This window comes from Xiphophorus maculatus, chromosome 8 (assembly GCF_002775205.1).
Source record: "Xiphophorus maculatus strain JP 163 A chromosome 8, X_maculatus-5.0-male, whole genome shotgun sequence".
In the NCBI taxonomy this organism is placed as follows: domain Eukaryota; kingdom Metazoa; phylum Chordata; class Actinopteri; order Cyprinodontiformes; family Poeciliidae; genus Xiphophorus; species Xiphophorus maculatus.
This window is the reverse complement of record NC_036450.1, coordinates 2,498,961-2,512,976: the sequence shown is the minus strand read 5'-3', so window position 1 is coordinate 2,512,976 and position 14,016 is coordinate 2,498,961. Positions and strand designations below refer to the sequence as shown.

Here is a 14,016-nt window from a genome sequence, read left to right as displayed (position 1 = left end):
AAAGATGAGCATGTTCTGCAGATCACAAAAACATTTACAACATTTCTACCTCTGAAATAAACATGTTTTGAGACATTTTTGGAAAGTAGAAGGATGTAAAGGAATTTCCAAATTAAGAAAGACATCAAGGCAAATTAGAGGGATTAAATCTGTAAACACTAACAGCTTAGTTCTTTTAAAACTTATTTTTATTTGCAACACCACGTCTGAGGAGAGTTTAAATCAAATGGAAAAGGTTGAAGCAGCTGGGCCGCTGCTCTCAGGCGAGGCTGACTTATTCTAGCTCCCGGGTAGTCGATCTAAAGGTCATCGTCCTGCAGGGCCCTTCAGGCAAACGGCACGCACACATACACACACATACACACACATACACACACACACACACTCACGCTCAGTACAGACCTCACAAAGGAAGGTCCTGCTGTAAACTGCTGACCTGCCCGGTTTTCTCTCCCGTTTAAACTTAAATGAGGAAAATAAAAGTCCCAGTGATCAGCTGACTGACGGGCTGCAGCCTCCATGCGTTCAGGAACCGTTCCAATGGTGGGAAATTTGATTTATTCAATCTAATTGTTGTTGTTCATCAGAGCACCAGAACCAGAAACACTAACATGTAGATGTTAAACGGTGTTTGGGTTTCCTGAACCTTGAATTCAGACATTATTCCGGTTTCTGGCCCATTTATTTCTGATCCTTTTCTTAAAAGCATAAATTTTAAAATTCACCAGAATTTCTATTGATTTCAAGGTAGTTGAACAAATAATTTACTGACTTTAAATCAGACTAAATTGTTAATCTTTAGGGCATTTATGATTACCTTAATTATTTATATTGTCTTTTTCCTTAATTTAAAGTTAGAGGTTTCCGTACACTAAGGTTGCCAGACCTTTAAACAGTTTGTGAACATTTTGTGAGCTTCTGATTGGTCAATTCACAAAATCTGTAAACAGAATACGACTGGATTTAAAGGCAACACTTATTTGAAGACCTAAATGTTTGTGTTATGATTAATATGGACAGATTCACTAGTAAAGTAATGGAAAAACGTTAGAGTAATAAAAAGGAGGGGGCCGAGTCCTGAGCCTTGGGGAACACCAGAGTGTTGGGAAGAGTAGGATTTACTGAGGACAGCTGGACAGATGAACGTCCAGCAGTTCAACGTTACTAATCAGCTGTAAGCAGGAGATCATCTGTGATTTTTATTGGAGCCGTTTCAGTGATTTGTGTCAAATACGAAATAAAAATAAAGCGTCTGTGTTCCTGTTTCGGTGCCATGAACCCGTTGGGGACAAAGTGAAAGTCACAGCCAGAGCTCCTCAAAGCGAGATGTGAGCAGAAATCAAACACCAGCCGGCTGGAATCGCTTTGGCTTCACTGCCTGATATTTTACGGTCATTATCCTTCATTACCCGCAGCGGGGGATAAAACACACACACACACACACACACACACACACACACACACACACACACACACACACACACCGGGGATAATGGCTGGTTCTGGGTTGATATGAGGAAGAAAGCAGGAAAAGTGCGATGAGCATCAAATGGAGGAAGGATTGCAGGTTTCTGTGATTACGGTGGAACAACAACACGAAGGTTAGGCGGAGAAACGTCTGGGGCTGATCCACTTCCTGAGGGAACCAGTGAAAGTCAAACAGCAGCTGAACTAAACGCTCTTCACAACACTAAATAATTCAGGGCGCTTGTTTTCCGCTCTGGGATCCCCCGTGTGGGCGGAGTCGTCTCTGTCAGGACGGGTCAGACGGCCGAGTTTGACGGAAAAACTTCAGATCTAAAAACAGCTGGAAACACCGAAGAGGAGAGAGAGAAAGACGACCAACATCTTCTGTATCCAGCTCAGACAGAATCTCTGGTTCTGATCCAGAACCAGAGATTCTGATAGGGAATCATTACTGTGGATGTTTTACAGAGACCAGAACCTCCAAACCCGTTTTTAGATTGTTGGTTCCGTCTAGAATGAATCTGATCACTGGTGATGCATCAAGACAGACCAGAGAGACACAACGCCGGAGTGTCCTCTGTTACCATGGCAACATAATCTCTGACATGAATGGACTAGTACATGGACAAACTAGTTGACTAGTTGACCTGTAAACCTGGTCGTTGCCAGTCGTCTAGTGAACCTGGTCGTTGCCAGGTGTCTCTGTGAGTCCCCCTGGGGGCCCCGGCCCCCTCTTGCCCCCCCGGTCCGGTTGGTGACATCACCAGGCGTTACCTTGTCGGCGTTGTCAGCAGCCAGCAGGTTGGTTGCCAGCGTCTGCAGTTTGTGCTGCGCCATGTTCTTGAGCGCCGCCAGGCTGCGGCGCGTCATGGCCTGCTTCAGGTTGACCGCCGAGTGGCTCAGGGCGTCAACGGTGGCGGGGGCGAGCTCGTCGCAGGCGTTCAGGATCTCCACCGCCGTGATTCCCATCACGCAGCGATCCAGAGCTCCTGGAGACACAAACACAGGAAGAGCTGCTGAGAAAACCAGATTTCTCTCTTTCTACCAAAGACTGGATGATAAAAGTCTTCAGTCTGGTGATTTGGTCGCTTTAAATAACTATTTTATTTACTCAGACTTAATAATTCATGTTATTTGTTGTTTTCTTTATGTACTTTGGATATTTAAAATATATTTTACTTCCAGTGTTCATAATTTATTGATTTTTAAGAATATGTTCTTGAATTATTTTGCACAATTTCACATTTATTTGTTTACTTCGTTTTTGGTTTTTCGTTTCACCTTTAATTCTTTTAAAAATGTAGTTATTTATCTTCTGTATTCTTCCTCTGATGTGACAGTTTTTGAATCTCTTCTGTATGTAGTGAGAAGATTGGAAGGAAATAAGTTTCTTCTGTAATATATTCTAACATTCAACAGAGACTGATGACTTTTTTTCTTCAAAATTGAATAAAAAGAATAAACTGTTTAATTACTAGTTTGGCATTTTTTCTATCTGACATAATCAGGAAAACTGGATCTACCACGTAAAACTGTTAATAAAATAGAAACAGTGAAATTGAGAGAGTAAAGTCTTTCACTACCAGTTTATGGTAGGATACATATAATTTTAGGTTAAACACATAATTATCTAGCGCAACACATTGAGTTCACTAAAATATTGTTTTATCAGTCCATTCTATTTTTTACTATGAATAATTCTAATAATGAATAATGTTCTGCAGGTCAAACAGTGAAGACAGCAGGTCCTTACGGCTCTACACGCCTCGGTGTAGTTCAGCGTTTTCCAGCTCTGGCTGCATGCAGAGATGTTTATGGAGACATCATCACAGCAGAGGGTTCAGGTATTGAACGAGTGTTTATGTGATGAAGGAGCCGTCAGCCGCGGCTCCATTACCTGTCCAACGCCTGAGCTCTTCCACACCTCCTTTAATTTCACACTTAGCTACCCTGCAGTCGCCCAGCAGAGCAGCGGCTCATCAGGCTGATGTTTCCTCAGACGGCATCCAATCCCAGCTGAACCAGTGAGGCGGGAATGACCACACTGACCACACTGACCACTCATTATATATTAGGAAAACATCTAAACACAACACTGAGCAGAGAACGGGCCAGTGGCTCAGCGGGCCACCAGAACCAGATCTGGGGGCCGATTTGGTTCAATAGTTACAGGAAAGTATTCACAACATGAACGTTTTAACAAAAAGAAATCAGCAACACTGAACAACATTTGGCTTTTTGACAACAACAACAAAAAGAGACTTTAATCTTGAAGTGAAAACTGATACAAAATACTGGCAAAAATATTTAAAATAAGTGATATTCTGGCATTATTATGACTATATCTCAGTATTATGACATTCTCATAACTTTACGAATACTATGTGTAATGTTACAAATAATTTATTCTCATATTACGACTTTATTCCCATAACTTTATGACTTTATTCTCAAATAGTTACAACTTCATTCTCTGTTTATTCTTGAGTTTTTATGCTCAGTTTTCTAATTAACCAGTGAATCTCAAGCTGATGATCCTGACAGACGTTTTATTCTTGGAGTTTTTTTTAACCTGCCTTCATTTTTACTGAACCTTCCAGACACTGTCGCCCTGACGGCCCAGTTTCTCCCGGGGAAACGGTCGGGTCTCACCTGTATCCATCTGCCAGACGTAGACGGAGCCGTCGGAGCATCCCACCACCAGGTAGTCGTCGGCCGGCCGCCACTTGATGACCTGGATGGGGAAGAGGTGTCGGGACGCCAGCATGATGCACTTCCTCTCCCGCAGGCTGAGCAGGCCGACGGAGTGGTCGCTGGCCACGGAGCAAACGCAGTGCTGCACGCGGGTCTGCAGGGAGCAAACGCACCGATCTGAACTCAAACCCGACTGAACAGAGTCAGGGAGGAATCACTTCAGTTAGCAAACTGTGATAATAAATGATTTATAGGCAGAGAGCAGAGCAGAGGTGAGAGGTCAAAGTTCACAACAATATGTCTGAAGAAAACCAAAGCACAGAGGTAGAGGTGTGGTCATGTGGGCCAAAAATAACATGTCTGGAAAGAATTCACGGGTCGTCAGCATAGAGAATTAATCGACAGAGTAATCGATTACTAAAATAATCAATGACTGGCTCATGAAACGGACTTGATTTGGTTATTTGGATTTTTTAATGCATTTCTAATGTACAAAAAAGGCTCAAGTGTTTAAATGAAGAACCTGTGGAATGTGTCAACTTTTTTTAGACGATTAATCGATTAATCATCAGAATAATCGATTACTAAGATAATCGTCAGCTGCAGCCCGACTGGTTCGTGAAACTGAATTGATTTGTTTGCTCAATTGCATCTAATATTGATTTCTAATATTGTATTAAAAAAGTTAAATGGAGAATTTGCATAATGTGCCAGTCCGATTAATCAGTTAATCATCAGAATAATCGATAGATTAATCGATGGCTAAACTAGTCGTTAGTTGCAGCCGTAGTCGGTGGTAACAGATAAACCATGGAGCCGTACAGACAGACAGACAGACAGACAGAAAGACAGACAGACAGAAAGAGACAGACAGACAGACAGACAGAAAGAGACAGACAGACAGACAGACAGAAAGAGACACACAGACAGACAGAGACAGACGGGGACGGTGGACATGAAGACGTCTCCGGTCTTACGCTGCAGTTTTCCGGCGGGACGATCAGCTGGCTGATTTCCCCTCCATGAACGCAGAAGATGTGCTTCATCTCTCCGGTGAAAATGTCCCAGACGATGACGGAGAAGTCCACTCCTCCGGACACCAGGGAGCGCTGGTCGTAGCGGGGCGACACCTGGTACGGGTAGAGGACGCAGGTCACCTTGTTCCGGTGACCCCGCAGGGTCCGGTGGGGCGGCCAGCCTGCAGGACGAAACCAGCAGAGATACAACAGAGGGAGAGGAAACAAAAACATAAAACTTTAATTAGATTCAATTAAATGACTGTTTCTGCATTGATTTGGTGTGGAACGCTTTAAATCAAGGGATGTTCAAATGCGGCGTGGGGGCCATTTCTGGTCCTTGGGCTGATTTTGTGCGGCCCCAAGATGAGTTGAAGTTGATGGAGACTTTTAATTTGTAAATTTATTCCCACCATCATTTTCTTTCAATAGAAAATATAAAGTTTGACACAAAGAATTTGTGTTTTAATATCCAAGGTTTTGTAATAACCAAAATCACTGAAACTTTTACTGAAAAGTCGACTTTAATGCACCAAAATCAGCTTTTATGTAAGTTATTAAACTTGGATAAATATCAACAAGTATTTTGTTATTTTTAAAAAAATCTGAATACCTGCTAAAAGCTGCATTTGGTTTTACATTTAAAAGCATTTTAATCATTTTTAGCTAAAGGTATGAAGTTTATTCAGACCACATTAAAACTGAGCGTACAGGAACATGTGCATGTTAAACCATCATCATCCTCACCCCGCCGCAGCATGTGCTCCCCCTGCAGCAGCTGCACGATGGCCGTCTGCGTGGCGGGGACCAGGACGATGCTGCCGTCCTCCCGGCCGCACACCAGCCGGCCCTGAGACGGGATGTAGACGCTGGCCGTAACCTGGGCGACAGAATGACAAAAAATGACTCAACCAAACAGAAAGAAGCAGGTTTTCATTTTGTTTCTGTTAATTCCTGCCAACCTTGATGGGCTGCTGCTTGCTGGGCAGGACGCTCAGCTGGTCGATGATCCCAGAGGAGACGGGCGTCAGCTTATCGAACGCCTCCTGCAGGCTGATGGTGGACGACATCTGCAGCTCTGCAACAGAACCATCATCTGAGTGAGAAAATTAAACACTTAACCAAATAAATACAGTTTATAAAAACCTAAGTTCAGTAGTAGTGACATCATCTGTCCACCAGATGTCACTGATGTACAGCAGCTTTTATATAAAAGCAGCTTATAAGAAAATAAAGTAAATTATACCAAAGAGACATTTATATTCATCTTAATTCATATTGTATTTTGTTTATTGTTTTTATTGAATTAACCTTTAAATGGATAATTTCCACCTGTTGAAATTAAATTAAATTATAAATTTTTATCTTCATCCTGTTCAGATTTATGTTATTTAACCAATTAAATGTTTATTTTCTTATTTAAAAAGGAACAGAATTATTTATTTGCATGTTTTATGTATTTCTATGTGGCATTTTTAAAATATTAATAACTGATAAATCGTCAGAATGATTGATTAATCGATGGGTAAAATAACTATTAGCTGCAGCGCAGCGTCAGACTGCTGGTCACCTGCTGGCGTGGCGGCGGGCCGCGGCGGCGTGGCGTCCGGGACGCTCCACAGCGACAGCCGGCCGGCCGAGTCTCCCTGGATCAGCAGCTTGTGGAACGGCTCCCGGCGGCCGAAGAAGAACCGGGTCACCGGGGGACAGATGAGGAGCTGGGGGGGGAACGGGTCAGAGGCGTGACTCAGACAGGAAGCAGAGAGCGCGGCCGCTGCGGCGCGTCGTTCTTCCTTCGCGTGAGCGGGGAAGGTGGGAAACAGAAGCATCAATCAACAACCAAGATCACAGCTGGACAGGTCGGAATCCAAATCCCAGAAACGCCAGAAAAAACTAAATCATTTCTGATGGATCCATCGGCAGCTTGAACTGGACCGCTAACCTGAAACCCGGTTCTGACCCGTCCCACACCCACTGAACGGACAAAACAGGAGAGATGCCGCCGTCACCACGGCAACGGAGGAGAGAAGATCAGGACGCTGAGAGCCAACAGGTGTCAAACCACCGTCACAGTAAAGTATTCACACCCCGGCAGCTTCACCACAAACTTCGACACTTTACTGGGATTTTATGAACCAAAGTGGAAAAATAATGATGAATAATCAACATTTACTGAAAATAAAATGTAAAAACTGATGTTCATAATCAAAATGAGATTTAAAATTTAAATTAAGACATTTTAAAACTGCAGAATCTGAGCTAAAGGGAAGCATGTCCTGCCAGAAACACCGTCCTCACATGAAGCACGGTGGTGGCAGAATCATGCTGTGGGGATGCTTTTCTTCTGCTAGAGATTCACCTTACAGCAGAAAAACCAACCTAAACCTACAGCTAGAGATAAAAGGAGATGGCCTAGTCAAAGTCCAAACCCAAAACTTGATGCTCACAGATGTTTTCTGTCCAGTTTAACAGTTTGAGATGTTTGATGAGCAGAAATGTCAGTTTGACCTGAGGAAACGCGGATGAGTTCACAGGGTGTGAAAACTTTTAAAGGCACAGCAACTCCAGACGTCAGAGGGGAAAAAGTTCTGCTCACCAGGACAGGAGGGAAGAAACATGGAGGCCGATCAGCAGCAGGCAGCCGAGAAGAAACTGATTCAAAATAAAAACAGCTGCAGCTGATTGTCTGAATCCGGCATGGGGCCACAGGAAACCCGGCGCAGGTCATGTTTACTGGGAGAGACGCCATTTTAGATGGATTTTAACTAGAAGAACTCAACTTTTTAAATGTCTTAATACAGGGGCCTACTTCCTCTAGTTCTAGTTCATCCAGTTCTAGTTCATCTCCTGGAGCTTCTAGTTCCAGGTCTTTTGGTTCTAATTATTCTAGAATATCTGCTAGTTCTAGTTCCTCAATTTATGTAAGATAATTCCTTTAGCTGATTTCTGCAGCTCAGTTGATTCAACTCTTCTTCTTGTTGCCTGCTGCTGATGCTAAGCGTGTTGTGGGCTTACAGGCGCCTCTAGAGGCCGGTGTTGGTAAAGCTGCAGTGGGGTGTAGAGCTCTGGGGCGAAGCCACTGGGACGGAGGCATATGACCTCCACCTCCTGCTCCTCCTGCTCCTCCTGCTCACCTCCATCCGTCTGGGAGGAGGTGAGGGTCGGTTTATATGGGAGGGGCGGGGCAGCAATCAGAGAACAGGAAATAAAAGAAACATAAAAACAAAACTAAACAACAGACAAAACGTAAATAAAAGTAAATCATAACATTCAGGACAAACAGGAAGTCTAACATAAACCCTAAAACATTCAGCTTCATGCACACAGACTAAAGCGGTGAACAGTTCACTTCATTCCTGTTCCCATGATGCTTGAGTTCACCAGACTGGGGTCTAACATGTGAACATCAGCTGGTTTAATCTGAAACGAGGCCAGAACAGCACAGAAATACGACAAAAACAACATGGAGGCAGCGGCGGCGGGCTCAGCAGCAAGCAGCGCGTCAGCTGGGATGTCAGGCAGGATTATAAGAGTCCAAACCCACCGGAGGAAATAAATCATTATTATTCCTTCAACTCAAAATCAAACTGACTTAAAACCGTTTATAGCTACCAGCAGTTAGCTGCAAGGCTATTAAGTCAGTTCCATACTTTCCACTTTTTTAAGGTTTGGAACATAATGAAAAATATTGTTTACTGCTGACAAACAAAAACATATGAAGCAAACTGAAAACACACCAAACTGTGACCCTTAGTCATCACCAGGTGTTTTACAGAAACAAGAAACAAAATGGCCGTCTCAGTCCACAGACATGAATCCGACAGAAAACCTGTGGCTGTGAAAGGACTCGTGTTTCTCTGGACGACCTCGGAGGTGAACTCTGACCTGTTTGTCTGAGCGCTCAGCGATGCTGTAGATCAGCGGGGGGATCGATCCTTCTTTGGTTCGCCCAACGTCGGTGCGGAAATGTTCGCTGGCGGACTGGCAGCTGAAACCAGACAGAGCGTTACCCCAACCCGCCCAGAGACGTTTCTCCAGCCGGAGGCGTTGGGCCTTACCTGGCCGGCAGCTTGTAGATGTAGCTGCAGCCGTCTTCGGTCCAGATGATGACTTTATCCGCTGAGATGAACTCACCGCCGGTCCAGGACTGGTCGCTGTCGCTGGGCACGGAGCAGAGCAGAGAGTAATCTCCTGCATCGAACACCTGGGAGGCAGAAGGAAAAGTTATTAAACTGACAGGATGAGTGAAAGAGACAGAAAGAGGAAAAGAGAGAAAGAAAAAGACAAAAAGGAAAAGACAAAAAGGAAAAGAGAGAATTACAGACATACAAGAGAAACAACAAGACAGAAAAACAAAAAGACAGGCAGAGAGACAGACGGACAGACAGACAGACAGACAGACAGACAGACAGACAGACAGACAGACAGACAGACACACACAGGGTCGTACCCTCCAGTACTTGGAGCAGACCACCAGCAAGCTGCTCTGGGTGAAGCTGCAGAAGGAGATGCTCTGGCAGCCCTGGCAGTAGATGGGCTTGGACTCTTCCTCAAAGACCGGGTCCAGATCCTGAACCAGGAAACGGACCAGAGGCTCAGATCAGTGTGTGTGTGTGTGTGTGTGCGTGTGTGTGTGTGTGTGTTCGCCTGCAGCAACAAACCTGCATCTTGCTGACCTCAGCTGTTATCATCCACACCTTCAAAATCCCCGTCACTGATACTGCCACCACCGTGTCCTCTGAGGAGCAAATTCAGGTTTTATCAGGACGGCGTGTTTGAGCTGCTAGCATAAAGCGGTCACCGCCAGGTAAACACACCTTGGGTCCGATGGGAGCGGATGATGCTCATGGAGCTGATCCAATCAGGAGAGATCTTAGAGACCAGAGAGTAGAGAACCTCCAGGCTGGTGGCGTCAACCACAAGGATCTCTGGGTAATGTCCGTTACACAGCAGGCGGCCCTCCTTCTGCGTACCGATGGTGAACTGGTAGAACTGAGGGAGGAGAGAGAGGGAGAGAAAGGAAGAGAAGGAAAAAGAACAAAAGTTAAACATAACTACAAACCTAAGGTCGTTCTGGAACATGAAAATTATCATATTAAAAGTAAATTGATGCTCGAGGGTTGTAGTGTTTCAATGACAGAATTTGAACTAAAGTTAGCAATGTAGCATTAGCTTCCGCTATATTGCACATCAATGTAGCACTTTAGTATTAGCTTAGTTAATGCAACATCAACACGATAACAGAAGCTAAATTCATCAACACAAAATAGTTACATCAAGTGTTGATGTAACACTTTAGCATTAGCTTCTGCTAAACTCCTTGTTGATGTAACACTTTAGCATTAGCTTCTGCTAAACTCCTGCATAAATGTTTAGTGAGCGGCGCTCGCTACTCCTCCTTTGATCCTTAAAAATATAAGAAGAGTGAAAACTAAACTATTCTACAGAAATGACTGAACTATATCTATTTCAGCAAAATAAAACATACTCATTTCTTCCTACTAAATGTTATATTAAAATCTGACGTGAGTGTTTAGCTCATGAGTGAACTTCCTGTCTGCACCCTGATCCCACCAGGTGAGTCTGTGTCTCACCTGAATCCCGGTGTGAGCGCAGGCCAGCTTGGTGAACTCGATACAGCGCCCGTCGTTTACGTCCCACAGACACATCTCCCTGGAAACACAGAAACATCAGAAACATCAGGTCCAGCTGGGGTTTCAGGACAGAACAGACTACATTGAGCATGCGGTGGAAACGGACCCGCTCTCTGAGGCGCTGACGATGTACTGCTTGTCGCTGCTGGCGCTGGCTTTAGACAGGCAGGTGATGGAGGCCGTGTGGCCGAACAGCATCGCTCTGGGACAGATCTGGAGGCAGAAACCAACCAATCAGAGGAAAGGACAGAAAATACGCTTCTGCTAGAGACTGAAGAGGAACTAAAGCCACTTAAATCAGGATGAGATGTTAGGAAAATGTCTCTCAACATAAAAACTACATTTATAGCGTTGGAAACAAAAAAAACATATTTAAAGAAAAAAACCTTAAAAAGTGTTAAAACTTGATGCTAAGGGTCAACAGGTCGTTACTGATAACAGGCTGACATGGATGCAGCATATTAACCACATAAAGGTTAAAATCTCTGAAACAATTTGTATTTTATATAAAACTACAGAATTACTTAGTTTAAATGAATTATTATTGTAAAATAATCCAATTAATGTTTTAAGCAAAATCAAAGACCTTGTTCAGAAATATTTAGTACTGCAGAAAATTAAATACAATTTAAAAGATGAATGTAAGTTTATAAAGTGTTAAAATGTTGGAGCTCAGTTGTGGAATAATGTGAACAGAAAACATGTAATTCAGCGTTTCTTTCTTAAAACAATGTATTTAAAATAAATCATAAATTACTGTAAACATAGATTCAATATTTTAAATAACTGAATAAATATATATATTTGTATAAAAGGTCAAAATTGCTCTCTTTTTTCTGTTTTACATTTTTAAATATTAAAGATAATAAGTTGATGATTGAACACTTGTGTTTTGTGACTGAAATAAAAATTTTAAAAATAATTTTAAAAAACAGAAAAAGCACATTAGCAAAAAATATTATAATTTAAAAAAAATAAATAATAAAGATATTAATATTAAAGAACACAAAAAAGAGAAAGGACATAAATAATAAATAACCAAAGATAAAAAGGGTAGCAAGAAACTTCAGAAAAAAATGGCAAAAAATAAAAAAACATTCAAAAAAGAATAGATTTGAATATTAAAGTACAAAAAAGGAAAAAATAAATAATCAAACACAAAAAGGTCAATAACTAATTTAAAAAAAGAAAAAAAGGACAAGAAATAAAAATAACTAAAATAGAAAAGATTTTAAAAAACACAAAAAAAGAGAGAAAGAACAAGTAACAAAATGTTTCAACAAGAGAAAATGTTTAAAAAAAGATCAAAAAATTTAAATAAATAAAATAAAAATAGAATGAAGCTGAAAGCAACAGGAAGCAGGCGGCCGCTCCCACCTGCAGCTCAGGTGTCATGTCCCACAGGCAGATCTGACCGTCATGGCAGCCGGTGATGATGGTGCTGAAGTCGTCCATCACCAGTAAGCTGCTGATGCAGTGGGTGGGCGCCGTGCGGCCCCACAGCACGATGGGCAGGACCAGGTTGTTCCCCGACATGATGCTGCTGACAAACAAACATGGAGGAGAGGCCGATTCATCACCAACCTGCTGCTACCGGAACCGGACCGACCCGAACACAGACAGAACCGCTCCGTCTCCACACTTTCATTCATCATTTAGGTTGAACTGATGCTGGTTGGACAATTATTACCTCTGGTTCTGGACGCTCTTAATCTTTTTTTTTACGACACGTAACCATAGCAACAACTACCTGGACGTAGCAGATTAGCTTCTGAAAAGCTCAAGGAAAACCTGAACTTTGACCCCTAACCCCAGAGGAGTTGAAAAGGAGGCGACTCCCCTACTCCAACATCCTTTTAAAGAGGAGGAGCAAAAACAACAACTGATGATGTTACCCAACACATGACACTGTTTACACCAACAGCCTTCTGTCAGAGGCTTATTCAGGTTTGTTGAGAGACTGACTGCTACTGGAGAGCCGTTATGGATCCACACAGATCCTCTGAAGACACTTTGATTTTATGAGTTAAGACATTTCATTTCATTTTAGGATAAATAAATTATTTTTGAAGTGAATTGTATTGAAATGTTGCAGATAATCAGCGTCAGACTCATTTAAAATGTGTCCAAAACATGACATTATGCAGAAATAAAACTCTAAAAACAGTGTAGTGCTTCACTGCTTTAGTAAGACGTTAAAGAGGATTTTATATCTGCAGCCATGAAGGAACAGCAGGACAGAAATCAGCATCAGATGAACGCGCCAGCTGGTTCTGTTTACAGCCAAATACAAAACGATTCAATTTAAAACCAAACATTTTACAGCCTGAAATAAAACAACAGACATATATATCATATATATATCACATGTAACAGATAATTAACCCAGCAGCTAACTGTCCCTGATCATCGGACGTTAGAGGACAGGGTTAGCTCTCATACTTCCGCTTCAGCAACGCTACCAGCTAGCGGCTAACGGCTAGCGGCTAGCAAAACATTCCGATAAAAAGCGGCTGAGACGCACCAGACGCTGACGTCCTACTGGGACATGTCCGACAGACCGACGGCTTTCACGAATACGGTTCCTCCTGCAGCCAGTTCAGACAAATAAGACGCCGTTATTCTGCGCCGCTTCTGCTAGCTGGTCCTACCGACAAACAGACCTTACAGGTCAGCTGATCCGCTACATCCGGTCACTCACAAAAATAAAATAAAATAAAATAAAATAAAATAAAATAAAATAAAATAAAATAAAATAAAATAAAATAAAATAAAATAAAATAAAATAAAATAAAATAAAAATATTTTATATAATCTACCCATTGCACCAGAAAGTCCATTTACCAAAACATGAGCAACTAATCGTCAATCAACCAATGATATAAATACACGTTTAAGCAAAAAAAAAAAAAAAAACAGACTAAAAATTAGTACAGACTCAAATGGAAGAACAAAACTGAGCAAAAATTCATTTTGCATAATAGTTCCCTCTTAAGAATATTACTGTAACTTTGTAATGTGTGAAAAATAAACTTCCTTATTAAAAGACATAATTGTCACACACTAAAAACAAATTCTGAAATAGCAAATTACAAAACGTAATACCGTAAGAAACTTAAGTCGTGATTTTGAAATATTGAGTCACAATTAAAGTGCAAAATCTCAAAATTATGACGGAATTGGGA

General features: G+C 42.1%; 1 protein-coding gene across 4 annotated transcripts in view; it reads right to left on the bottom strand.

Moving 5' to 3' along the window:
* The window catches only part of wdr7 (WD repeat domain 7), a 59,288-nt gene extending 45,770 nt beyond the window's left edge, over positions 1–13,518 (bottom strand). For 2 of the 4 annotated variants that reach the window (XM_023338057.1, XM_023338060.1), the window contains exons 1-15: positions 13,356–13,518; positions 12,209–12,371; positions 10,938–11,044; positions 10,772–10,850; positions 9,995–10,169; positions 9,839–9,915; positions 9,628–9,747; positions 9,236–9,381; positions 9,063–9,165; positions 6,748–6,895; positions 6,140–6,273; positions 5,925–6,057; positions 5,139–5,359; positions 4,120–4,315; positions 2,242–2,456 (exon numbers count right to left, since the gene is read on the bottom strand). In XM_023338057.1, coding sequence (XP_023193825.1) covers positions 2,242–2,456; positions 4,120–4,315; positions 5,139–5,359; positions 5,925–6,057; positions 6,140–6,273; positions 6,748–6,895; positions 9,063–9,165; positions 9,236–9,381; positions 9,628–9,747; positions 9,839–9,915; positions 9,995–10,169; positions 10,772–10,850; positions 10,938–11,044; positions 12,209–12,367 — 2,013 coding nt within the window. In that variant the 5' untranslated portion in view covers positions 12,368–12,371; positions 13,356–13,518. Of the gene's footprint in view, positions 1–2,241; positions 2,457–4,119; positions 4,316–5,138; positions 5,360–5,924; positions 6,058–6,139; positions 6,274–6,747; positions 6,896–9,062; positions 9,166–9,235; positions 9,382–9,627; positions 9,748–9,838; positions 9,916–9,994; positions 10,170–10,771; positions 10,851–10,937; positions 11,045–12,208; positions 12,375–13,355 lie in introns of all 4 variants that reach the window. The other 2 variants (XM_023338058.1, XM_023338059.1) reach the window with 2 other exon arrangements.
* Between the last annotated feature and the right edge of the window lie 498 nt (positions 13,519–14,016).